General features: G+C 44.5%; 1 protein-coding gene across 2 annotated transcripts in view; it reads right to left on the bottom strand.

The window, feature by feature from the left end:
* WNT7A (Wnt family member 7A) overlaps positions 1 to 25,924 on the bottom strand; it is a 101,148-nt gene that overhangs the window by 10,009 nt on the left and 65,215 nt on the right. The window contains exon 4 of one of the 2 annotated variants that reach the window (XR_011964641.1): positions 8,115 to 9,513. Coding sequence is in view for 1 of the 2 variants with exons in the window: in XM_072598240.1 (XP_072454341.1) it covers positions 9,034 to 9,513 (480 nt within the window). In the remaining variant the exon portion in view is untranslated. Of the gene's footprint in view, positions 1 to 4,859; positions 9,514 to 25,924 lie in introns of those variants that run through there. The other variant, XM_072598240.1, reaches the window with a different exon arrangement.

Below are 25,924 nucleotides of genomic sequence, written 5' to 3'. Positions count from 1 at the left end.
TTTCATACCCACAAATTCACAGGCCCTGATGAGTTGGCAGATGGCAAGAAAGGTTGTGTGTCCATGTGCCTACGTATGTGCACGGAGATGTAAGTACAGATAAGAGGCAGATATCTCTGTATTCTTGTGTGCATCTGCATGAGTAGGCTGACAATCCCCCTAGGCTATGGTTTGCATCTCTAGCTCTCTGCTAACGCATTAAGTGGATACCCCATTTCTCCCCTCCTTGTGAGATTCATGCCCAACCTTTTCTCAGGTGAAGTTCTTGGACTAGGCTCTGCCAAGACACTGCAGCCTGAATGGTAACTCTCCAGTTTTCCTTAACTTTTCTCTTTTTCACAAACTCTTCTTCTCCAGCCAAATGGTTTACTAGATGCTCTCTGAATTTGTCATTCCACTTCTGTTCTCCATTCGTTCACATGAACTGTCCTCCATGACTGAAATGCCACATGTCTGCACATCAGAATCTTCCCATCCTTCCTTCAAAGCACAATTCAACTATCACCTCCTCTGGGAAGACTTCCCTGACATTCCCCTCAATTATTCCTCTCTCCCTCTGCAAATTACCTTGTTTTGATTTACTTTTTCTGGATCCTGTATTACTCAAGTAGAATATAAGTTCCTTTTTGTCTTTGTACATAAATCCACAAGGATTTACTAAAAATGCCTTCTAAATGCCAGACACTGTATATGTAGTATTCCCTAAGCTCAGTCTAGTACCTGGAACATATGAGATGCTTAATCAATGTTTGCGGAATTGGAAATCAGTGGTGGTGGTAGTGGCAGCACTGAGGTTAGCAATGCTGGTAATTCAATTGAACAACCCTTTATCAAACTTCCACTATGTGTTGTGCACTGGGCAAAGCACTAGAGATAAAACATTGAAAAGATGACATTGTTCTTGATCTCAAGGGACTTATGGTCTCAAGGTGGAGGAAGGATGGGAGGAGGAGGGATATACGACAGGTGCACAAATAACGAATGATGCAAAGTAGACAACAGCAATAGTATAGTGGAAAGACTGCTGAAGAGTCAGAAGACCATTGGGATTCAAATCCTAGGCCTGATGTCACCTGTCTGGGTGACCCTAGGTGATGGTGACAAAGGAGAAAGACCCAGGGTACTATAGGAAATAGGAGAAGGGATCAGAGATTGGTGAAAATGATGTTGATGACAATCCGGAAAATTCCTCCTTGCTCTAACATTCCATGAATGGAGGCTGGGCCATGAGTAGGAGGGAAGTTTCTCTATTGGCATTTCCCTTGGGGTCTCTGAATGGGGGTCCTTTGCAGAATTGTACCTTGGGCTAGTCTGTGTGTGTGAGCACACACACACACACACACACACACACACGCACACACACACTCTGCATAAACAGCAAACACAAAACCAAACCCTGTTGGGTTTCGTGATGATTTTGCTAAGGGAGGAGGAAGGTTCTCCTAGCAGCTTGACAGCATTCTCTACTGGCTGTCGGAGTTGTCGTAGCAACTGGTGGCTGCCCTGTCAATGGAAGAGATGCCTTTGTGCCCACAGAAAGGGAGAATAATGGATCAGGTCCAGTCTCTTCAAGGCACCTCCCTGACAGATTGGGGGGCTGGGTTCCTACCAGGTGCAGTGGCACCTCTGCTCTCCGTCAGCAACCAGAGACCTAAGAGGATCCTTGCAAAGGCTTCCCATTTACCCTGGAGTGAATTTGGTTCCAGCCCTGGCCTCCTGCAGGCCAGGGTTCTGCTCTTTCAATTTCCAGCCTGCATTCTCAGGGCTATTTGTTGGCTGGGGTTTTAGCTTTCACGAGATCACATCCTAATTCAGTCCATTCAGCACATTAGAAAAGGGCAAGTATTGTATGGTATAGCAGAAAGACTCTTGGGTTCAAGTCTGAGCTCTGACATTTGGAAACTGTGTGACCCATGGGTAAGTCACTAAACCTTTTTAAGGATCTGTTTCTTCCTCCACTAAACTTTTTTAAGGATCTGTTTCTTCCTCTGTGAAATGGAGCTGGGTTCAGATTTTGCCTTTGAGACACACTGGTTGTGTGATTCTGAGAGTCTCTTAAACTCTCAGTTTTCCTAGGCAATTCTTTGACACTGCAAGCTGCAGAAAAGATACAGATCTGACTCTTAGGAGTTCCTCAACAGGGATGTTTTGTGCCCATGAAATCATAAATCTATTAGTATTAGTAGTGTATATATGTAGGGGTTAGTGAGATTGAAGTTTGGAGAGTGTTCAAATTTCGGCGAGCTGTGGGTCCTTGGACAATTCAAGATGCTTCTTAGAGCCTCACTTTCTTCTTCGTTAAATTGGGCACAATAACACATGGTACTGTTGTGAGGAAGGTGTTTTATCAGCCTAAAAACCCTACCACCCAAATGTAAGTTGTCACTGTGATCCCCAAGCAGAGAATAGGCAGGATGTGTGAGTGAGTGGTGAGTGGTAGGGCTCAGTAACTGTATTGTCCTCCACTTCTATCAACCTTCCTTAGGAAGCAAGGGACATAAGAAGGAAAGGAGAGAGAGGAAGGAAGGAAGGAAGGAAGGAAGGAAGGAAGGAAGGAAGGAAGGAAGGAAGGAAGGAAGGAAGGAAAGATGGGAGGGGCTCGTACTCTGTGTAGGCACTGTGCTGAACACAACACATATTATCTCTTGTAGCTAGGGGGCACAGTGAATAGTGATGAAGTCAAAAAGACCCGCATTCAAATATAGCATCTGACACTTAGCTGTCTGACCTGGGCAAGTCACAGAGCCGTTGAGAGGATCAAATGAGATAACGTACGTAAAGCACTCTGCCGACCTTAAAGTGCTCTGTAAATGCTGTTATTATGATTCCACACCATTGGCGTCTGGGAGTCCTAAAACTGAGGGCACTCTTCTGGGGCTCTGTTTCCTCATTCATAAAATATGAAGTGTGTGGAAAAGACAATAACAGAATTCAAAGTTGGAAGGGAGTTTAAGATTATCTCAACCAACCAAAAAGACTGGTTTGTCCAATGTTACACAGGTGCTAAGTAGCAAAGCCAAAATTCAGACCCAAAGTTCTTCTAATCATGGATCCAGGGCAAATAGACCATCTGGTCGAATCCCTCATTTTTTACGAGGAAACTGAGGCTAAGTGACTCGTGCAAAGTGACACAGGTAGTAAATATCAGACGTAGGATTTGAACTCAGGTCCTCTAGCTCCAGAGCCATGCCTCTTTCCACTAGGTCATTTGCTTCCTGGATGTAATGTACTATACTTCTGGGGTCTGCCAAGGACTATCAGGTATAGAGTGAGGTAACTGGATTCTCTTTTGGAGATAACAGGCTCCTGCCCCTACTCAACCATGACTTCCTAAAGTAGAAAGTGACTCTGGAATCCCAACCCCATCTGGGCCGGGAATGAGACTGAAGCTCGTGATGGGAGTGGTTGTCAGTAGAGATGGCCCAGTCACAGCACATGCCATTTTCCTATTGGGACTGACCTGGCACCTTTGCCCCAAAAGAGATAGGGCCTTTAAGCAAGGAGAAGGGAATGGCATAAAGCCTTGCCACGGGAGAGCCTCCATCAGGAGTCCATCTGTCTCCTTTCATGGATGACTGGTACCTTCTCCCACCCCTACCGAAATGGAGAAATATATACTCCCCCAGCCCCTCAGGTCAGCCCTGATTACCCAAAGGCAACACAATGACATAGAAATAGCAGTATGGCATAGGTTGTAGAACTGGAAACATCAAAAGTCATCTAGTCCAACCCCTTAAGTTTACAGATAAAGAAAGTGAGACCCAGGAAGATGAAGTGAATTGCCCAAGGTCACATAGGTAGTGTGGGGGATAGGGTATACAGTTAAAGGATATGAGTTCAAATCCCAGCACCTTTGGGACCCTGGATACATTTCTTCATTTGTCTGGACCTCACTTAACTCACCTGTAAAATGAAGGAGTCACTACATGGTCCTCTAGGTCCTTTCCAGCTCTGAGTCTGTGATCTTATAGAACTTCATTCACCAAAGCTAGACCCAGCCTGAATCGGGAGAATGCATCCTTAGCATTTCTCCAGCTTTATTCTATCCAAGGTTGGGGGAACTGTGACCTCAGAGCCACGTGACCCTCTAGGTCCTCAATTGAGCACACTTGAGGACCTAGAGAGCCACATGTGGCCTCAAGGTCAGACCCCCTAAACAGCTTTTCCCCTATCTCAGGCTGAGAGTATACTCAGGGAAAGAAGCCTTTCAGATGTCCCTTGGTTCACAGCTTGCTCATCCTGCCATCTTTGCCTTTTATTGGCATCTTTTAAAAGACATTTGGTCTGTTGGATGAAATAAGAACCACTCACATTCTATGGTACTTCAAAATTTGTACACTACTCGTCTCTCAACAACTCTTCAAGGGAAGTTAGTTGAAGTACTCAGAATGCCCATCCTCCTGACCCATGGCATAGCCGCTTTCCTTGAAAGCATTCCATCCTCAATCTTTATTTTTCTAGGTTTTAAAGTTTAGTCAAAGCCAGAGGCCTGAGGTATGTCTAAAGGGTAATGTGGGTAACTTCCTAATAGAAATTTCATACAGTGTTCAAGCTGGCAGAGATCAGCCTCTAATTCAACCATTTCATTTTCACGGTGGAGGCCCACAGATAGGAATCATCTTGTCCGAAGTGACATAGTAAATGAGTGGCAGATTGGGGCTGGAACACAAGTCTTTGTTTTCTCTACCTTCTCACCACACTGTCTCCTTAGACAGGCCCTTTTTTGGAACCACTTCCAAATATTGACTGATGACTGAAGTTGTCAATTTCTGTTCTGTGGTGGTGCTGTTGTTTGGTGGGGATAGAGGGGAGGAAAGAAGCCACTTCAGGAAACCAAAGGAAAAAGAAAACTCTCATCATACAGAGATCCAAATGTTTATTACTGAGTAAAAGTGTTTGAAGAAGGGTGTCTTTAAGGAGTTTATAATAATACTTAGCGCCCATCATCACTTTGCAGCTTAAAAGTGCCATACAAGCATTAATGAGAGTATCCTCACAACAGCCCTGTGAGGTAGGGAACTATTATTATCCCCATTTTACAGATGGAGAAACTGAAGCCCCAGGCACAAACAAGGGCCAGGATCCAAGATGACAGTCACTCTCGGGGCAGAGATGGGACATCTATCTCCCTGATCCTAACTCCAAAAGTAGAAGACATAAACTAATTCTGGATGGGGGAGGCCATGTGTATATTGGAGGAAGGGGGAGGGGTGCATGTTAGGAGGAAGGCTGGAGGCTCAGGACTCTGCTCCAAGGAGACATCCTCGGTGTTTGGGGGTACAGGAGGAAACAGGCCTCGCCCTTGATGGACTAGCCTCCAAGGGCAGTATCTGCCATATGTCTCCAAAGCCAAATCCAAAACAAGAACTGCCTGTGATGTTTTTGCATGAAAATAACCAAGCTGACAAGATAACAACTTTCTTATTACCAAAAATACTTTCATTCTTTTAATTATATGCTCAGCTGGGGCCCCAACTCCCCACTGTGAAAGTAAATGACAATTTGATAGGGGTCACCTGGGGCTGAATGGTAGGGAAAAGGCCTCCTAGGAGGGTGGAGGTGGCAGGTGTGCAGAGGAACGCCAGGCTCAGGGGTTAATTACACTCTGCGTGAAGCAGAGTCTGTTTTCCAAAAAGAAGTTTACCCCCAAATCCCAGCTAATCAGATGACCAAACCTGGAAAGGCATTTGATTTGGAGACCCCATGCCTCCTTCCTACGTGGCCCTTTCCTGGTGCCATGATCACAGGGGCATGTGGATCAATCGGTAGCCCCAAAGAGTGAGTTCTAAAGTCCCCTGCTCCCCCAGTCACTCAATTACTCCCTCAGCATGTTTTTCTTCTAAAGACAGTTCCTTCTTCAGCAGGGGCTGGAAAGAGTTCTCAAATCTCAAGAGGAAAGATTGGATATACAAAAAGAACAGGATACCAATGATGTCCATCACTAGGTAGAAAAATAAAAGTGACATATGGACATATGGAACACAGAAAAAAACAAGGAGACATGGCTACATAAACACGTATGCAGAGATGCTGTGGTGACACAGAAGAAGCAATGGATTTATAGAATCAGTGTACCTGAGTTCAAATCTATATGGTCCTCGGTAAATCAATTTCTCTCTGGACTTCTGTGTGTCATTTTTCCAACAATGGGGCTGGATTAGACCAAACAGAAAGGGGAACCACTAAATTGCAAATAAAGATCATCATGGCAGTATACTGACTTAGAAAATCACATAATAACATTATCTATGTTCTACTGTATTTTTATTGATTTTGTTAAATGTTTCCCAATTACATTTGAATCTCTTTCAAGCCACCCCAGGTCCCAGTCAGCTCTAAATCCTATGCTCCCACACAAAAACACAGAGCTGTACATGGAAGCAGACCCAGCTACAGAGACACATCAACTACTTGACACTCAGTCCTCTAGGAATCACAGGATTTAAGAAAGGAGGGAGCTAAAAGATCAACTAATCCGGGGGTTCTTAACCTGGGGTCTGTGAACTTGCATTTTAAATAGAGCTTGTATAGTTTTTCAATATGGTTTTTAATCCTGGTAATCTTATGTTTTATGCTGTATGCCTTTAAAAACTTTATTCTGAGAAGGGATCCAGTCTTCACCAGCTCACCAAAGGAGGCCATTATACAAAAATGATTAAGAGTAATTCAGGATGAAGAAACCGAGGCCCAGATAAGTTAAGCAACATGGACAAGGAAGGTAACTTACACAAGAATTAAGTAGGAGAGTCAGAATTCACATCTAGGTATCCAAATTCAAGGTTCTTTTCATTGCGCCACGTATACACTCCCCAAAATGAGACCTCCCTGGCCTGGGATGCAGTGGGTGTGAGAGGCTGGAGATTCAGGCTACATTGGGGAGAAAAGAGCTTCCATGATTTAGAAACTTTCTCTTACTAACTCCTAAGTTCCTTTCTCTACCTATCCCCCCAGAGAAAGAAAGGAAAAGGGGACAGAAGCAGAGGGGAAAGAGAGAGCCAGCTTTTTCTCAATTTGCCTTGGGTGGTTTGCACTTTCAGTCTTGGACAGTCCACTGGTCACTCTGGGGCTGCAGCTGTTTGGTAATGAATAGACTATGGAACCCAAGGGTGGACTGGATGAATGTCCTATTTTCTGATATTTTGGTGTCTTGTGGAAAAGTCCTCTAAGAAAATGTTGATGGGAGCTGGGGAACTCAAAAGGCATCTCCTCAAACCCATTTCATCATTAAAACAGGGTTCGGGTGTAACCACTATCTGTGGGAGGCAAGCGTGTGTGTGTGTGTGTGTGTGTGTGTGTTCGTCTGGTCGGCAACGTCCAAGCCTGCTGATCTTGGCTGATCCAATCCATTGTGACAGTACCACAATGTGGGGATTTCAGTGCCAATACACCCACTGCTTTGCTAATCACAGGGCCACAGTTGACTGATCCGGGCCACAAGGGGGAGGGAGCTTAAATTTGTTGGGGTTGGCTTTTTTTTTCTTTCTCCAAATGGGTTCAGAGAGTATCCCGCTAATACCAATCACGCCTTTGAACCATGTGACTGAAGGATCTTTTGCACGCTTGGCAAATTGGATCCCAAGAGGGGGTTTGTGTGATATGAGGGGGAGAGACCCATTTGGGGCTCCCTCTGAGTTCCATCCTTCTCCATCCCAAGGCCTCACGGGCCTTCCTCTGATAAACAGGATGAGATGGCTGCCTGGTTTGAGAAGTAGAACAGGTTATAGCATGATACAGGCAAACATAGTATAAATAAAATATTCATATAAAAATAGTCTCTTACAAAATATACTCTCTTATCCTATGGGTCATTTTCCAAAAGATGGAAATTGTCTGGAGTTAATTTCTGTTTCTCTTTATAGGCATCTCAAACTTGATTTTCAGGATGGTGAGTCTTACCTGGCAGGGAATAGGGGAAAAGAGGGTATTGGTATGTACTGGTAAAGATCTCAAGATCAACACCAACTTGAGTTTCCAGACAACTAGCAGCAAACAGCAAAAAATATATATATAATATGTAAAAAGATGCCTGCTTTTATACTTAAACGTCTAGGACTGCAAGGAATAACTTGCGAAATCAACTAGTAGAAATATCTGCATAAAGAATAACTACGTACAGTTCCAACTGTTCCTTGCTCAGTTGACAAAATTCTTCCACAAAGAAAGCAAGGAGCCCACTTTGATTGCAGAATCTTTTCCAGTGATGGTAGAGTTCTTTTAATTAAATAAATTAATATTATTTTTATCTGAATAAATTGTTAAATATTGCTATTAGTAAGCCCAGGCGCCTGACGTCCCTGCTTAAAAAAAAATGGCAGCTCAAAGGAAGGCCATCTCACATCTAGCCAAAGTACAGCAGCAGGAGATAGCAGGGTTTGCTGAAGTAACTTGAATGAGATGAGAACCAGCTGAGAGTTTGCATTTCCACGAGTGCTGAGGCTCAAATAGACCTGGTGGTAGCACTCTACAGGAATAATCACCCTGGAGTACCGACCCCCCCCATGCAAAGATTTTCCCATCGTTCCAGTGCTTCTTGCCATGTTGGATTCCTGGTGAACAAACAGTCTCTGTGCAGATTGAACCATTTGTTCCCAGGGGGAGGCTGACCCCTTGAGTCATGGGGGCCTAGCCTGGCCCAGCATGGTGGTCTGCCAAAGGCCACCTGGGCCTGCCGTGACTCCAATGACTTAGTGGCTGAGTGTACATGTGGAGGGGGTTGGATTGGCTGCTCTCTGCTTTTCTCTCAGGTCTAACATGGAACGTCCCAGCTTCCCCATAAGAAGCCAGGAAAAAACCTTTTCCCAAGGTTGGTCTTTTGGAAGAGGCCTGGTAGATCTTGGCTACAGCCTGGAGGTCAGGCTAGATCATGTGCAAACATCTTCCTTGGTTTTTTCCATCTTTTTCCTTTCTCAACAGGCAGTGGGATGGTGAGGGGGAGAATGGAAGGGCGGTCCAGCCCTTGCTGTCACCTCCCCCTTTCCGTCCACATCACCCTCACCCACCGGGTCCCCCCAGTATCTCCCCAAACCACACGGTTCACTTACAGGTGTACACTTCTGTTCGTTCACTACACGTGTTACACTTCACATAGCAACACCAGTGAAATTTGCAATTACACTGCCACACACGAGCGTATTGGTGGGTGTTGTAGCCACGACCACAGCACATGAGGTCGCAGCCACTGGCCTGCGGGGCCGTCTTGTTGCACATGCGGCCCTGGGTCCCCACGCTGCCCGTGGCGGGATCTTCCTCGCAGTAGTTGGGTGACTTCTCGATGTATACCAGATCTGTGTCCATGGGTTTGCGGTAGGACAGGGGCTTCTTGATCTTGAGGAAAGTAGGCCGCTTGTTGCGACTGGCCCGCACGGGCTCCACATGCACCGCCTCATTGTACTTGTCCTTCAGGATGTAGCCCAGCTCTCGGAACTTGGGCAGCGTCGTCCAGCACGTTTTGGTGGTGCACGAGCCAGATACCCCGTGGCATTTACACTCCAGCTTCATATTTTCCTCTAGTATCTGCAGGAAGAGAAAGGAGGAGAGAAAGAGACAGAGACAGAGACAGAGAGAGACAGAGAGAGACGCAGACAGAGACAGAGAGAGAAAGAGACAGAGAGAGAGAAACATAGCACAGAGTCATTTAAATGAAGCCATGGGACCATACCCTCCTCCTGCAATCTTTCCCTGCCCTCCCACTTCATAGGGACTGTTCTCCATCTTTTAATTCGAAATTTATCCTAAAAGCACTGATTACAAATATGAGAGCTCAGAGGAGTGCAGCATGTTAAACCTTGGGACACAGACGATCAGAGCAGCAAGGGAGCCAAGAACATAAATGTTAGGGCTAAAAAAAAGGCATTGAGGGAGATGAGGGGTCAATTATCTAGTCCAATCCACTTGTTTTACAGAGAAACTGAGGCATAGAGACACTGAAGTGACAAATCTGAGTTCCACAGCTAGTTGGTAACAAAATTGTGTGGGATGGCTCCCAGGACAGACTCAGGCCAGTTTCATTCTGCTTTTGGATCCTGTCAAAGAAGTCTTTGTCTAGACAGGACCTGCACATGTCAACTAACCCATTATTCTTTCCCTAGACAGGAATAAACGGAAGCCTTCACAGATACTTTATTTTCAGACTTTTTCTGTGAAACTTTCAAAAGCGTGGGATCCTTGGCTAAACATGGCCACAGCCAATCAGTCAATAAGTATTAAATATTAAGTACCTACCATGTGTATAGGATAAAAAAAGAGGCAAAGGGCAGCTTCTACCCTGGAAGAGGTGGCAGCATTATAGAGTCATAGGATTTCAAACCAGAAGAGACTTTTCACATCATCTAGTCCAAGGGTTTTTAACCTATTGTTTGAGATTCTATTTTGACTTCTTGTTTTTAAAAGGCATATATTTTGATGACTATTCCACTACAACTGGTTTCCTTTGTAATCCTGTATATTTTATTTTATGCATTTAAAATGTTACTCTGATAAAGAGTCCATAGGATTCCCCAGACTGCCAGAGGAGTCCATGACACAAAAAAGATGAAGAAGCCCTCCTCTGGTCCAACCCTTCCACTTTACAAATAAGGAAAAGGAGGCCTAGATGGGTGAAGATATTTGATCAAGACCACACACATAGTAAAAGGCAGAGCTGAGATCTGAACCAATTCCAAAGAGCCCAATCTAGAGTTCTTTCCACTAGATGACTTGACCTCGTGCCATGTTCACTTTTTTTCAACCCAAATATCCAACACCAAATCATAATAGTTGTTGTAGAATCATTTCAGTCATATTCAACTCTTCATGACCCCATCTGAGGTTTTCTTGGCAAAGATACTGGAGTGATTTGCCATTTCCTTCTCCAGTTCATTTTACAGATGAGGAAACTAAGGCAAAGAGGGTTAAGTGCCCTGCCCAGGGTCACACAGCTAGGAAGTATCAGAGGTTAGATTTGAACTCAGAAAGATGGGTTTTCCTGACTTCAGGCTCCATATTCTATCCACTGTGCCACCTAGCTGCCCTCTAGTAGACTCTCAACTAAATGGAATGGTCAGGAGATGGGCTCTGATTAATTTAATGTTCTGGTTAATTTGTATAACCCGAGAACCCTTTTTTAGCTCAATACTTGTTAAAAATTCTTGTAAAAATGTCTGAGATCCTAATTTTATCAACAAAATCTACCTGTATGTGAATGAGTTAACCAAGGTAGGCCCCTACGGCCATCAATGTGAAAGTGAGTGATACAGAATCACAGAATGTCAAAGATAGAATGGACTTCAGCATCCATCAAGTAGAATGTGTACACAAAAAAGATTTTCCCCTACAAGATGCCCAACAAGTGATCATTCAGCCTTTGCTCACAGACCTCCAACACATGGGGATCTCCTCCTTCTTCTCTCCCTCCCCCTTTAGAGCTGACCCATTCCAGCTCTAATCATTAGGAAATTTTACATTGACTTCTTTGTCTGTGACCTTTCACCTAGTGTCTTCACTCCTGTTTTCTGAAGCCAACCTAGAGCATCCTATGGGTGAAACCAAGTTAATAAACATTCATTGAGCACCTACTGTGTGTGCGTTAGGCACTTTGCTAATTTCACATATGTGTGGTCTGTTTCTTTTCCTGCGATCTGCCCTTTCTCCTAACACCTAACTAAAGATGCTGGTAAGTTGGGTTCTGGTTAATTGGAGTTTAGTTAGTACAGCACAGTAGACTTATAAGTGATCTCTTACTTTACAAATCTATCTTTTCTCAATCCTAATCCTTCTCCACCTATTTGCTACATTTGACCCACCCTCTATCCTCCCGGATCTTGTCTCTTTTCAAGTATTCTGTAACACAACTCTCTTCTGCTCTACTTCCTACCTATGGACCTGCTCCCTCTCAGTCAGGTTGTATGATTGTTCATCATCCTCTTCACTCATCCTACCTACAGGTATTCCCCAAGCTTATGTCCTAGGCTCTCTTATCTTCTCAGTCTGCTCTTATCAGCTCCCATGAGTTTAACTATTATATTTATGTAGATGACTCAAATACCTATATATTCAGCCCTCAGCTTCAGTCCAACACCACCAGTTAAGTACCTAGTGGAAATGTCAAGCCGGATGTCCACCTAAACTCAACATGCTCAAAACTGAGATCCTAACTTTTCTTCCAATCTCACCTATCTTCCAAACTTCCCTATTTCTGTGGAAAGCACCACCTTCCTTCCAGTCTCCCAGGTTCAGTGTAGATAGAATGCTATCCTCTTGATTCTCTCCCTCAACCCATATATCCAATCAGTTGCCAAATTTTACCTTTTCTCTCTACCACAACTCACATCCAGCGGCATTCTCTCTATTCACACAGCTACCACCTTAGTTCAAGCCCTTTCATCTAGATTATTACAACATCCTCCTAATTAGTCTTGTTGCCTCAAATCTCTCCCCACTCCAATTCAGCCTACACGATGCTAGGAAAATAATCTGATCATGTAATTCCCCAGTCAACTCAAGTAGCTTCTTATTGCCCCAGGATCAAATAGAAAATACTTTGTTCAGCTTGTAAAGCCCATGTAAACCTTTGTTCTAGCCTCAAACTACCTTTCCAGACTTGTCAGACTTTTCTCCCCATCCTGGTCATGGTGAACTGGGCAAACTGACCCAATGACCTTTTTGTTCCTCACATGCAACCTCTCAACTCCACACCTTTGCACTAACCATCCCACGTGCTTGGAATGTACCTCCTCCTAACCCCTACTTGATAGAGTTCCTCTCTTCCTTTAAGACAAACCTCAAGCCCAATACCATCATCTGGGTGAAGTCCTTCCTGGTCGCCCTAACTGCTAGTGCCCCACCTCCCAAACTACCTTGCATTTAATGACGTTGTATATATTTGTATTTATTAACTTTACGTTTGTTATATATACACAAATATATACATATGTATACACACATACACACTACATACACACATATGTGTACATGTACATATATATATACACACGTACATATACACACTCACTTGTGACCTCCCCAATTAGAATATAAGTCCCTTGATGGTAGGTATTATTTCATTCTTTGCACTTGTCCCAAGTCCTCGCGTAGTACTTAGTACACAGGACTGAATATATAGTAGATACTTAATGAATATCTGCTGATGGGTTGACTGTAATATTTCAGAAAAAAATCTATAATTTCTTCAGTATGGCTGTTCCCTCCAATGATACAGCTCACAACCCCTCTCCTCCCCAGACACTCTTTGTGAGTTGCCATGACCTCAAATAATCCATCACTTGGTCACTGCCTTTTTTCTGATGACAAGAATAGTATTAAGGCTGGAGGAGTCCTGAGAGGTCACCAAGTTCAATCATCTCATTTTGTAGATGAGAAAACTATGGCCCAGAGAAGTAATGACTTGTCCATCGTCATACAGGTGCCAAATAATAAAGTCATTATTCCAACCACGGTCTTCTAACTCTATTTCCTTCTACTTTCCCGCTGTCTAATCCTTCCTCTTTCCAGATTTAGCCAAGCTTGACCATAGATTCATAAACTAAAAACTGCAGGAGGCCTTAGAAGTCATTAGGTCTACCTCCCCCTTTTTACAGAGGAGAAAAGTCAGGGTCAAGGATGCTGAGCAGCTGGCACAAAGGCACACAGGTCAGAGGCATCAAAGGGAAGATAATTCAGGTTCTCAGACTCTTGAGCAAGTGCTCTTCCCCTCCAACATACTTCCTGCTGCAATCTATGGAGTCTGTCACTGGGTCTATAGTCATACGCTCTGCCTTGATAGGCTTGTGTAGACCGGTACAAGCTTCAAGAATCCAGGGTCATCTCTATATGGGGTAGAACTAGATTGGAGGCATCAGATATAGCAATGTTGGCACTGCCTACCTAATGGCGCTGTTCAATTCCATTTCACAAGCATTTATTAATTAACTAGTATGTGCAAAATACTGTGCTAAGGTGTTGGTGATACAGAAACACAGCAATCAAACAAATAAAAAAAGTCCTTTCGCACAAGGAGTATACATATCTCTTATTCTGGGAATCAAGCAAGATAGTGTTTCAAAAGTACTGTAAAAATATGAGTTGTTGTTTTTACTGAATTAGGGACTTCAACAGGCTGACTTCAGTTGATGTTTTCATCTCACATAGTCCTTGACTTGAACCTATCTTATGCCTGTATCTTTTGTATAACATCTTTAAGAGTACTATCTATGGCATGTCTTATCTATTTTTCCATTGCTCTACAGGTGGCTAGTAAAGGACTTCACATCACTAAGCGAAACATCAGATAGAGGGCCTGGAGTCAGGAAGACTCCTCTTCCTGAATTCAAATACAGCCTCAGACACTTACAAGCTATGTGACCCTGGGCAAGTCACTTAACCTTGTTGACCTCCGTTTCCTCATCTGTAAAATGAGCTAGAGAAGAAAATGGCAAACCACTCTAGTACCTTTGCCAAGAAAACCCCAAATGGGGTCATCAAGATTTGGACATGACTGAAAGCAACTGGACAACAACATAGTAAGTATCTGTTGAATTAATCCTCTTAATAAATATCTGCTGAATTAAATTGTGTGTTATATTGTATTAAATGAAAGACAGAAGGGCACAATGGGTAAAGCGCTAACTTAGGGAGAGAAAGACATGGGTTCGAGTTCTCTGTGTGGCACATACTAGTTGTGTGGGACCCTGGGTAAATCGTATAACTACTCAGTGCCTCCAGGCAACTCTCCAAGACTCTTAATTGCAGAGAATGTGCCAGTCTGCATTGGTAGAGGAAGTTCCGCATGAAAGTCACTGCATCAGATCAAGCAAAAGAAAAAAGTGTTATTGTGTATGTGCCATATTCCTTTACTAGATTTTAAGCTCCGTGAGGGCAGGAATAATATATTATCTAAACCTGTGTCTCTGTCAGACTGAATGGAATCCCCTTGAAGACTGACTCTCAGCCTTCATTCTGGATAAGCAGTAAGAGTGCTTCACGTTAATGATTCCGCTGACAGGAAGAGGAAATAGAACTATTAGTTCATTAGGCACAGTGAGTTCCTGGTCGAGGAAACTCCCTTTCCCTTCACCTTCTCTTCAAGGTACAGTATTAGAGCTGCCTGAAGAGCCTAAAGGATAAGTTAGCCCCTTAGCATTCCATAGTCAGTGTGTTTCAGGGGAAATGAGAGATGTCCTGGCTTCCATCCACTGTGCCATGCTGACGCTCAAGTTTCATTCTGAGTAAGCAGTAAAGGTCAATGATTTTACTGATACCTACCTATAAAAAGATAAATTGCCTAAGCCTATTTAGGAACTGCTAATCCTTGGATCATAATCTACAAGTCTGTTTTAACGACACACACACACACACACACACACACACCACACACACACACACACCATACACACACACACACCACACACTCACACACACTCAGAACACACACACACACACACACACACACACACACACACACTCTTACTTTGGAATTTCTGTACATTATAACCTGCATGAAGTAACCAACTCCTCCTTAAACACTTGTCTTCCACAAGGGCCTTCACCTGATGTCCCAGGAGGCCTGGAGCTGGTGAGCTCCAACTCCCCTTGTCCCCACCCCCACCCCATACAGGCAGCCTCCTCTCTTTGTTACCACGATCAACATGCAGCAGGCATTTCAGGGAAAACAGAACGATGGGCATTGTAATCACATTAGCCTCACCAGTCTTAATCCTGCAAACTATGCTTTTGGGAAGCCTCAGTGGTCTCATTGGGTTGACATTAAACTGGATGTAATCTAGGCCAGGCCCAGCGCTGGTCACTCAGCAGGCTCCTCCCCAGGTCCTCCTTCAGATCAAAAGAGCAAAGGAGGCCTGGATCCAAAAAATCTCATGCTAAACCATGTTCCATCTTCAGGATCCCCCCAAAAAACACAGGCCTTGGGCTGGCTCAAAATGTGTTTCATCCATCTGGGAAGTTTCTGGGCTCAGTGATATTGGAGATATTGGTGCCCCCCTTATCTGGGACTCCTCTGCTCACTCCACTCACTGTGTACCCCAGCACAGCAGAAAGCCCCCCACATTTGGGAGTGCGAACCCAGGAATTCAAGTCCTGATTCTGTGGTCGCTTACTAAAGTAAGGCTTTGGTTGAGGCACTTCTGTCTGAGCTCAGTTTCCTCATCCAGACAATGGGGATGATAATCCTCCTACTTCCTACCTCTGAGGCTGACTGTGGCCAGTGAAAGAGTGCCCATGAAAGCCCTTAGTAACCATCAGGCAAGCTAGTATTAGTATCATCATTATCCTTATTTTTAAATATTATGCCCAAGCTTATCTTTTCTTTTCAGTGTCAGTGTCACAAGGGCAGCAACTCCCTCCTAAAAAGTACACTACAATTGTAAATAACTTCAAGGGAGATGCCTGAAGTATAACGAGGGGAAGTGACTTGCTTAATGACACCCAGAAACAAGTGTGCCTGTCAATCCCAGCTCTTAGCAAGCTGCTGGACTTGTCCAAGGTATCGGGGGCTGTGCCAACTCAAAGCACATTGCTGCAGCCTCCACACCACACTGCCTCTTACATTTGTAGAGAATAGTCAGGTCTCTTGGGTTCAGACAAAGAGTTGGCATAATATCCAATTATTCCTTTTCTCAGTATTGTTAATACCCACAACTGTTGTTCAGTCTCGCTGGAATAAAACATTAATATTATGTAACTAGCATTTCTATTGCTTTAAGGTTACAAAATACTTGTATGTGTTGATTTATTCACTCCTTGAAACTACCCTGAGAGGTAGGTGCTATTACGATCCCCTTTCTACAGATGAAGAAAGTGAAGAACAGAGAGGATTCATTGCCCATGTCAAGTCACAACCTCTCTGAGCCTCAGTTTCTTGATCTGTAAAATAAAGAAATTGAAATAAGTTACCTCGAAGTTTCCTTTCAGTTCAATTAATCAATTCCTTGCTCTTCACCCTTAACACCTATGCCACCTTGGGTAAGTCACTTATCTCGACTGGGCTTCTATTGTCTCACCTGTAAAAATGGGACAATGATCCTTACCTGGGCACCTGCTCTCCAAACGCCTTCCTCCCTGCCTGGACTTGGGGCAAAATGCCACATTCTGATCTTTTCCCTCCATGCTGACCCCTGTGCCCAGGCCTCACCCTGCAGTTGGCCTGCTTTTGAGTCTCTAATTTACCTGGCCCTCTCTGCCCTGCTTCTGCTCACGCTGGACCAGTTCTTGACCCAAGTCTCACTGAGAGAACGAAGTTCTTTATCCCTTCAGCCCCTCTCAGAGCTGGCTTGCTCATACACAATGAAGCACTCACAGAAGTGTTTGGAGAATCAAAGAAGCAGCCTAGGGGCCTCAGCAACACAAGGGCAAGGTTCTTATTTCACCTCTGCTCTTCACTGTGTGACCCTGGAAGTGACTTTATCACCCTAAGCCTCAGTTTCACCATCTGTAAAATGTGAGAGTCAGTCTAGATACTCAAGGTTCCATCCAACTCTGAAAAATTCCATGACTCTGTACACTTAATGGTATCCCTGAACTCAGCTCCCCACCTCTCTGTCCACTTCTGCCCAGTACCAGGAACAGAGGAAGTGGAAGGAGGGAGTTTTCACACCCTTGGAAGGAAGGAGGAAACTGTCCTCCCCTTGACATTTCACCTAGGGAGGACCAACAATGAACCAGAGTGAGCCCCAGGCATCCTCCACCCCGAGAGCTGAGGAGGGGCCTTGAGAAACACTTGGCTGCCAGATAACTTCCTGGCTCATCCCCAGAATAGATACTATCACACTTGAGTTGGTTTTCTCCTTTTTCCCAACAGCCGATCTTTCAGAGTCTAACCAGTGGGTTATGTGTCCCAAACCAGAGAAATGTAAGTGGTCCTGAATTGGAAGGGGGTTGGGGGTGGGAGGACGGAGATTACTCTACCAGCTTGGAGCGCATCCCTGGATTAGAGAGCCCTTAGAGCACAGAAACCTCTCACTTTCCACAACAGCCACAGGCCTATCAAGTTCTAGGGAAATCAGATTCATGTAAATTAAATTCTGCCTCACAGTATACATGTATTCTCATTTCAGATTCAGTAACTAGGTTGGTTATGAAATGTGCTCAAGCTTTAAAACTGTCTTTGCCCCATACTCCACCCCTGCACCCAGCCCCTTTGTCAAAGAGCCAATCAATTAACAAGCATTTATTAAGCACCTACCATGAGAAGCTCTGGGGATACAAAGGAAGGTTAAAAAAAAAAAAAAAACAACCAGCCCCCACTCTCAAGGAGCTCACACACTAATGGGAGGGTCAATTTGCAAACAGCTCTGCAAAAATAAGATATAGGCAGGATAAACGGAGGTCAGCGTCAGCGGGAAGGTATGAAGATTATGGAGGATGGGGAGAGGCTTTTAGCCAAAAGAAACCCAGGGATCGATCACTTCCATATTCTGGGTATTTCAAGATTTATAAAGTGCTTTTCTCACAGTGGTTTCAGGATCGTTAGCATTTTACCATTTAACAGAAGTAGAAACTAAGGCGCAAAGCAATCGGAAAACTTGTCCACACTCTCATAACTCTTGTCAGTCTCCTGCCTCCAAGTCCAGTATGCATTCTACTCTAGACCGGTGCTGTTCCTCAAATATTTTCCTGAATGCCTTTTAATTCCAGTGCTTTCCTTCTCTTATTTCCCATTTCTCCTGTATGTATCTTGTTTTGTGTATATTTGTTTGCAGGTTATGAGATTGTACGCTCCTCAAGGGGAGGGACTGTGTTGTGTTTTGTTTTGTTTTTTTTGTATCCCCAGCACTTAGCAGAATGCCAGTAAACTTGAATACTCAGATGCACTGGGATGACTTTTATTTAAACGGACTTTGCAGGGAGACCAATGTCTCTGGGGTCAGAGAACCTGGATTCAAAATCTTGCCTCTAACACTAATTGTGTCACCTTGGACAAGCCACAACCTCCCTGGGCCTCAATTTCTTCAAGATCTGTAAAAAGAAAGGGTTGGATCAAAGAGCCTCTGAGGTCATCTCTAGATCTGGGATCTATGAGCTCATCTGTGAGATCATAAAGTTAATCATCTCCTCCTTAATTTATTGGTTTTGTACTTCAGGTTACATGCCAAATACGGTGTGTTTTTCCTGAGATTTTTTTACCAAGGGATTTGAGTAAGAACAGGTCAACTTTTCTAGGGAGGTAGCCTGCCAGAGATTTAGAGACCTTGCTGGCCATGGGGTCCATCCTATTTAGCTCCCAAATGAGAAAATTGATGCTAAGTGAATTGCCCCAGGAAGACACAGCTAGTAAGTGTGTGAGGCAGGATTTGCACTCAGGGATCCTGTGACTTAGCCACTGTATCAGACTGCTTCTCACTGAACATGGGAACCAGAAAGGTAGAAGTTGGAATTCTGCCTCTGACACTTACTGTGTGACCATCAACACATCTCTCAGCTTCTAGAGAGCCTCAGTTCTCTCATCTGTAACAGAAGAGTTAAAATATCTACTTCCCAAGGTGATCATGAGGATCATCTGAGACGATCTTTACAAAGCAGTGCTCTCCAGATGAATGATGGCCATTCATGAGGGTTAGAATTATTTGGGGCCCCCAGCTCCTTTTTCCCTTTGTGCTCTCCACCTTGTAGTATGCCCACTTCCAGTGGGTCAGAAGCAGAGCTAGGAGAATAGGCAGATACAGTTCTTAGCAGCAGCTCTTGCAAGAGGCTATCAGGGACATAGTCCCATTGTAATGGGTTTAGTAATCATTAAACACAATTTGGAAAGGGATGGGAATAAGAGACTTAAACATTGTTCAGAAGTAACCCCAAACTTCAATTATATGCAAGAACTGGGCCCACTGGATGAGAAAACTCCCTCCACCAATATGAGTTGGCATCTTTTTCCCAATCTTTAGTCCTAGAGAATTGCTTAGAGAGCAAAGAGAGGTTAAGCATCTTGCCCACAATCACACAGTCAGTTGAGACTTGAACCCAGGACTTCCTGACCCATGATGCCTTAATAATGACAATGCTGGTGACGAGAATAATGGGGTGCTACACTTTTTCTTCTAAGAGTTAATAAAGCTGAAGTATTTCTTCCTTGGAGTCAAAAAAGTCCTACGAGGCAAATGGGAATTACTGTCTCCCATTTATACACGGGGCTATCTGAACAAAGTGAGATTAATTGGCTTGCCCCATGTTATACACAGCACTGAGGCTCTGGACTCTTTACTCCAAGCTTAGTGTTCACTTTAATCCAGTCTCCAGTAATGGGATACTAAGGAAGGGACGGGTCATCACTACCCACTCCCAGACCATGTTGGTTGTTAGGAGACTGATGGTAGGAAGCCAGTAAACAGAAAGAGGTTGAGGACAAGGGAAGAAGAGTGGGGAGGGGGTCTCAGCTGAGGAGGGAAGTGGGCTAAGGACCACTGGATGACCAGATAGGAGGAAATTCTGAGTGGATTAACTGTGGTCAGACTTGGCTATATCAGAGAAAGTCAGAGGATCATGGGATTCAGAAATGATCTGGTCCAAAGCTTTGATTTTACAGATGAAGAAGATGAAGTTCAGAGGAGAAATGTGATTTTTTCACACAGTTATGGGTAGCAGAGTCAGGATTCCTCCAACTTCAAATCCAGGGTTCTTTCTACTAAACAACTAAACTAGAAAGAAAAGAGGCCAGAGATCAGTTGTCCCATGGTGATCATCTTTAAATACTCAAACTAGACCGAACTGGACCAAAACAATGTTTGAGTATTGCAGATGACATCCCTGCCTTTCCAGTCTATGCAACTCTTGTCTATGTCCTTCCAAAAAGCCTGCCACAGGGAGTCTGCCCACTGTGCTAGAGGCCTGACTTTCTTGAAGGTACCAGGGGAACACTCTGGCTATCTACTTCTTTTCCTGTTGTACGATCCCTTGATGTCATCCTGTACTTCAGAATTACTTATGGGCTATGGGCCACAATCTGCTCACACCCACCATGCCCCTTGCCACTGTCCTTTCTATAATGCACACTTCAGTTCTTTGGAAGCAGTGGTGCTCTAGCAAAATGGTAAAATGGTGGTATTGAAAAGATCGACCTTACTTTTATGAGAGACTTGGAGTCAGTAAAAGAACTTTATACTTTGCCAAGAAGGGAGGAAAAACATTGGAAAGAAGGCTATAGGTGATCAGGCTGGATGGCAAGGATTTAGAAGCCTGAGAAAATCTAGGAAAGACCTAGATATTATTGCTTTGGGACACAGAGGCCTCATGCTTGGCCTCAAAGACAGTTATGGGCATGTCCTTGGGAAGACCAACGTCCAAATGCCTTTGTCACTTAGAGGGTTGAAAAGTGAGTTGTGTGAAACTCCATCTGAACCTTAAAGATTATCTAGCATCTAACCTCTTCATTTTTCAAATAGGAAAACTGAGGCCCTAACACAGGAAATGCTTTGCCCAAAGTCATGCCTTGGATTGCCATATTTTAATTTGGAAGGAACTTCAGTAATCATCTAATCCGACCTTTTCATTTCACAACTGAAGAAACTAAAACCCAGAGAGGTGAGAAGGATAACCTTACTCAAAATCACCAGGCAGTAACTGGTACAGACACAACTCAAACCTAGGCTTTTGTGGTCTTCTGGACTTGCACTTTTTTCACTGTCCTGCCCTGCCTCCATGTGGGCAGCAGACCCTGGGGCCACAGCCCAGCAGACAAGACCTCGCTCAGGTCACAAGTGTGTGTCACTAGGCTGCTCCCACATGCTTTAGGCTCAGAGCAGCAAAGCCTTGGGTCAAAAGATCAAGTTGAAGCTCCAGCCTGGGACAAATTCCCTAGACCACAGTCTTCCTGGCTCTACCTGCTCCTTGGGGCCAGTGAAAAGAAAGTTCCTGAAACCTGGATACACTGCTGAAATGGGAGCCACTCTTGTCATTATTCTGCCTCTCCCAGAACATCCCCATTACATGATGATCCCTCCCCACCCAAAGCTGCACCTCATTCAGATGCAGGTGTGTTCCTTCTGGACAATTCAGATAAAAGCAAGAGAAGGGGAAAGAATTCTTCACTAAATAGTTCAAGTTTTTCTTTCTGGTCACATTCTTCTAGTCATAATGTACTTTGTGGCTTCTGCCGAATATTCCTGTTTGACTGAGCTGGGAATGGGTGCTATCCCCAAACATGGTGGTTGGAATGCAAGAGAAATCGCCCGGAGTCAGACAGTTTCACTTCGGGTCTATTCGTCAACACCAACTGGAGAGTGATACCTCATGGCCCAAATCTGTCCTCTTCAGAAGCTCAAGTTTCCTCATGCCATTGGCGGCTGGAAAACATTCACCAACTCTCCCATCGCCACCACCTATAGGATCAAATCCTAACTAGTCTATATGGCCTTCAAGGCCATCCACAGGCTTGCCCCAACCCACTCATCCCAATGTGGCTCCCCATAATTCCCGCGTGTGTACATGCACAGCTCCAACAGGATCATCCACCCTCACTGATGCCCAGACACTCCAGCCTTGGAGTCCCCCCTCTATACTCATACACTGTTCTCTACTCCTCCTTTTTCCCCTTCCTTTCTACCTATCCAAATTCAACCTACCTCCTTCAGGAAGCCTTCCTTCTCTAGTTTTTCTCTCCACTTTCAGGTTCCTTTAGCACTTATGATCTGCACCATATAAATCAATAAAAATAATACCTAACGTTTATATAGCACTATGGGCAAGGCACGGTGGTAAGCACTTTACAAGTATATATTTGATCCTCTCAACAACCCTAGGAGGCAGGTGCTTTTATTATCTCCATTTTACACATGAAGAAACTGAGTCAAACAGGGTTAAATGACTTGCCCAGAGTCATACAACTAGTATGTATCTGAGGCTGGATTTGAACTCTGGTCTCCCTGACTCCACTTTTATCCACTGCACCATCTAGCTGCCTGTATCAGACAGATACTGCACTTATTATAGCATCCTGGGGTTCAGAAATAGAAAGAGCCCTAGGTAAGGTCATCTGGGCCAATCATATCATTTTACAAATGGGGAAACTGAGGCCCAGAGAAAGGAACTACTCCTTCCTTTCATGATAATTTAACTGTTTAATGTATAAAGTTATTCTAGCCTTAGTGAGACTTTAAGCTTCTTAAGGTCAGAGCATTTGTCTTGTAAGTCTCAAGTGGCCTGCCACAGGGCGGAAGATATAAAAAAACTTAGTGAAAGGAAGTGAATTGAGTTGAATTGGAGGCAAGTCTTTCAGCTCTCACAGAGGCCCTAGCTGTCAGGGTAAGGAAGCCAGGAAGTTGTGAGGTTTTTGATACATCCTCTCTTTGCCTCAAAGGACTTAGAGAAGCCCAGACCAAATTCTCTTCTGGCACTGAACACCTGGCACAACTCCGGGGGGGGTACCCTCAGAGAATCCTCCAAAGAAAAGTAGTATCTGCGTTTGGAGAACTGATCACTTATCTACTGAGTCAGTCAGTGCAGGTGGCCAGTCTGGATCATTTACATTGGAGGAATTTTCTGGCTTCTGTCTCAGGGGCTGGGGATTCCCACCCATCCCCCACCCCTCACCCCACTTTTGTCCCCATGGGTCCTCTCCCTCTCCCTCTCCCTCTCTTGCCTGTTTGACTAGGTCTTGATTCTGGTAGGATCATAGGTGGTACCCTCTTTTAGCCACCTTAATAACTGATTTCTGCACCTGAGTAATTGACCCAACTCAGCCCTAATTGCCAAATGGCATGTTCTTAATCCAGTCTCGGTACATGAGAATCCTCAACCCCTTGATTTTTCACTGATCCTGGCCAGAGACTGATTCTGAGAAGCTCAAAGGAAAAATGGGACAAGAAACATCTCTCTCTCCTTGTCCAGAGCGGAATCCTGGCTCATCGTTGTGACCCCCTCAGCACCTAGCTCGAGGTTTTACATACCAAAGGCACTCAATTACTATTTGTTGAATAAATGAATGAACGAGTGAAGGCACAGTGGCGCTGGCCAGTTGTAAGAGGGGAGTTCTTAATCCTCCCAGTCCTGACCCCTCATTTCTTTTCCTCCACAAAGGCCAAATGGCTCCCAAATCAGAATTCAGCCCCTCCCTCCTTTCCAAAGGATCCAAATCCTCTTTTCTATTACATATCTGGAGAAAGGAAGCTGGTATCCCAGTGACCAGTCTAGTCATTCTGGGAGCTGGGCTCAGCTTCCATCCTGCTCCCCACCCCCACCCTGGGCCCACAGGAGTCAGGCTCCCAGAGGCCATATATTTCCTAATATCATCTTTCCTGTTTCTAGCCCAGTCCTTTTACTTTCCACCAGTTTGGGAACCACCCTCAGTTATCTCCCTCCTTCCTCCCCATTTCCAGCTAAGAGTTGGGTGGGGACTGAGAGGTGGGGTAGAGAGAGAGGGGAGAATCTTGATGAACCACTACCCCTTTACCCTGAGGTAATGATGGTGAGTGTGTGTATGGGGGAGGCTGCTGAGTAGTCTGCCCCTCACCCTTTTGGCTAGAGAACCTTCATTCCAAGAGGAGGCTGGAGGCCCATGGGCCCCACTCTTTCAGGAGACTAAAAAAGAACTGAGTTGTGGGGGAGTCTCCATTCAGATCTGACTTTGTTTTAGCTGACTACCATGAGAGGATGCGAACGCAGAGAGTTAGCTCAAGTTTCCAAACGCAGAGAGAATTAGCTCCAGAAGAAATTGGACTGAACATCCTAATAAATCTCTCTGATCAACTAATAAATTGATACTGGAGCTACTCCAGTTAAAAACACAGCCCAAGGAGGTGAGGAGGACTCACAAATAATAATTTGCAAAAATAACTTGCAAAAAAATCTTGCAAATAAACCAATTATGAGGAGAGATGGCACCTTCTCCCAACAAAGGGATAACCAGCTAACATAGTCTAACAACGCAAGTTCTGCACTTTGGGACAGAGGATCTGGATTTCAATCTTTAGGTCTCCAACCTGTGTGACTCTGGGCAAATTACTAAACTCCTCTGTGTCTCCATTTACTTATCTATTTGAGAAGATAGGGGATTAAATGATCTCTGAGGTTCCTTCTAAAATACAGGGTCATCTTAAGTTTTTTTTAACCTTTGTGGAATTTTTCTTAACCATAGAAAGATATCTTCCCCTGAAAAAATTACTTGAAAATCTATCCATTCTAAAAACCCTAAAAATGACTCTTTTCCTTTGATTCTGAAAAGTTGGCCACTGTGTTTTCAATGGCACCAAATATAGAAATGAGCACAGGAGTAAATCACTCACAGGTGCCAAGTTTTAGCTCAGGGCACATTTTTACGGTTGAGTTGTAAACCATTGAAAGGAGGGAGCTGTAATTAAAATGCTGACAGACTCACAACTGTGAAAAGGCAGAAAGAGCATGGCTAGAATCCCCAACAGAGGAGCCCAGGAAGAAAGGCACGACCCCCACTCTCTGTCCTCCTGCCCTAGCCCACCCACCCCCAACCACAGCAGGGCTAACTGGGAGACTCTGGCAAAGGCCCAGCGGCTAAAGTCAGCCAGCCTGAAGGTGGAGCACAGAACTGTGGAGTGGTCTGGGACCTGAGGTACATTTCACGGATGGGGAACCTGAGGATCAGAAGAGAGGAAAGGATTTCCCAAAGGTACCCCCATGGCTAGTGAGAGACAAAGCCCAGAGTAGACTCCTGCTCTACTGCAATGAGGTGTAGAAACAAACTGGAAAGACTAGATGTGGGGACACTGCCTGGGTGTGTCTGCCATCAAAATACAAATAGCTCAGCTAAAATACACCTGCACCCCCCTCACCCTATGCCCCCACATACTCCACCAAGAAATTGCCCTACTGTCATGAAGGCAACCAGTGACCGTCTATCTCAGAGTTATAGATGTCTTTGAATATAAGTTGGCTAGTCAGTTTCTGCCTTTCACCAGCCTCATTGCTGGTGGTAATTAAATTAAATTGGGCCCAACCTTCTGAGCCCGGCATTCAAGGTCTATCATCTGGCCTC

This window comes from Notamacropus eugenii, chromosome 3, assembly GCF_028372415.1.
Source record: "Notamacropus eugenii isolate mMacEug1 chromosome 3, mMacEug1.pri_v2, whole genome shotgun sequence".
Lineage (NCBI taxonomy): Eukaryota > Metazoa > Chordata > Mammalia > Diprotodontia > Macropodidae > Notamacropus > Notamacropus eugenii.
Note: the sequence above shows the minus strand (reverse complement) of the source record. Positions and strands in the feature narration are given on the sequence as shown.